Raw genomic sequence first — 1,694 nt, forward strand, 5'->3', positions numbered from 1 at the left:
TGCAAGACATCATAATGAGGCTTTGTGGCTAGTTACAAAATGCAGAGGGGGTAGTTGTGATTCCAAGTGAGAGAAGAGGCTGGATGCTGGTGGAGAAACCAGAGCCCCAGAAGGAAATTTTATGTTATTGCCTGTGGATGGTATTTAAAGCCATTGGATTAGATGACATGTCCTAAAGGAGTGAAAGGGGTTTATAGGGCAGGGCTGGAGATACAATTAGAACTCAAAAGAGAAGGATGAACCAGCAAAATATTAAAAAGTGGTGACTGAGGAGGTGGAAGGACAAAGAGAATGGAATGTGGTCATGGAAACCAGGGGATAGATGGGTTTCAAGAAGCAGGAAGTGGCCACTGTGTTAATTCTGCTGAAAGGTCGAGTAAAAAGAAGAGAGATATGTCCCCTGGATAGTATGGCCACAGAGCAGTTGTTAGGGGCTTTGGCAAGTGTTATCTGTGGGAGGCCATGAGAAGAGCAAAAGCCCACCTGGAGTGAATCCCAGACAGAACATCAAGTAAGAAAGTCAAGGCCACAACTGAAGCAAGTATGTCAAGATGTTTAGAATACACTTACTACATGCATGAAGAGAACAGTTTTTCAATTAAGATGCCCATCCAATCAACACAAACCTGATCAAATACATCTTAATAGAGAAATCATTGAAAGAAACCAAATAAAATTATTGAAACTCATCTAAAGTTTTGTCCTGTTTTGGGAGGTGTCCTTTATGTCACCTGTCTGTATGGAAACACTTTGGGACCCCAACCCCATATAAAATGCCCCTTACTCTCCAAGACTTAGGATCTGATGTTCCATAGACAAGCAACTGAGTCTTTCCTTTCTTTCCCACAGAATAACAGACTAAGAAAGCACGCCTTTGAATTGAAGATGAACGACCTGACCTACTTCGTGCTGGCAGCGGAGACCGAGGCAGATATGGATGAGTGGATCCACACCCTCAGCCGCATCCTGCAGATCAGTCCTGAGGGGGCCCTGCAGGGGAGGAGGAGCGCCGAGCTCACTGAGCTGGGGCTGGGTGAGGCACAGCGTCCGCCACCTTGCCTTTGTCAAGTGCCAGCTCTGCATTTGCGTTCACTTAAGCTCTTGGTAGCTTTCAGGTCTAGCTCACGCTTCCCTGAACGGTTTGCTCTAGGAGAGCACCCGTCCTTCTTTACTCTTGCTGAATAGGACGGTCCCCACACACAGGTATGTGCTTTGATTGGACAGGCAATGCTTTGGAATCACTGCGTAATGCCAATGGCTAATATGCTCAGCTGCTGACTGAAAGGTTGGCGGTTTGAGTCCACCCAAAGTCTCCTCAGAAGAAAGGCCTGGCAATCTGCTTCCAAAAAAGCAGCTCTTGAAAGTCCTATGGAGCAAGCCTTACTCTGCATGCATGGGGTCATGATGACTAGGAATGGACCCGACAACCATGGTGGCAGTGCTTTGAGGCTGTCAACCAGCCAGCAATGCTAGGGATCATTTGTGAGCAGCATCAGAAATGTCCCCCAATCTAATGGGATGTTACCTTATCAGGGGCATGTTGGTTTTACAGCTTTTCATTAAATTTAATTAATGCAACTTAAACTCTGAAGTCACACCCGCATCACTTCTGTTAAGAGGCATCTTTCATGTTTGTGTTTTCAGTTTCTGTGTGAAAATTGCAAAGCTTATGTGTGTTATTAGCCATTTTTGCA

General features: G+C 45.6%; 1 protein-coding gene across 1 annotated transcript in view; it reads left to right on the forward strand.

The window, feature by feature from the left end:
- DOCK10 (dedicator of cytokinesis 10) overlaps positions 1 to 1,694 on the forward strand; it is a 242,485-nt gene that overhangs the window by 140,011 nt on the left and 100,780 nt on the right. Inside the window, exons 8-9 of the mRNA XM_007955659.2 lie at positions 850 to 1,104; positions 1,156 to 1,176. Coding sequence (XP_007953850.1) covers positions 850 to 1,104; positions 1,156 to 1,176 — 276 coding nt within the window. The remainder of the gene's footprint in view (positions 1 to 849; positions 1,105 to 1,155; positions 1,177 to 1,694) is intronic.

Source organism: Orycteropus afer, unplaced genomic scaffold (genome assembly GCF_000298275.1).
Source record: "Orycteropus afer afer isolate SDZICR_OR568_19922 unplaced genomic scaffold, OryAfe1.0 scaffold00002, whole genome shotgun sequence".
NCBI lineage: Eukaryota > Metazoa > Chordata > Mammalia > Tubulidentata > Orycteropodidae > Orycteropus > Orycteropus afer.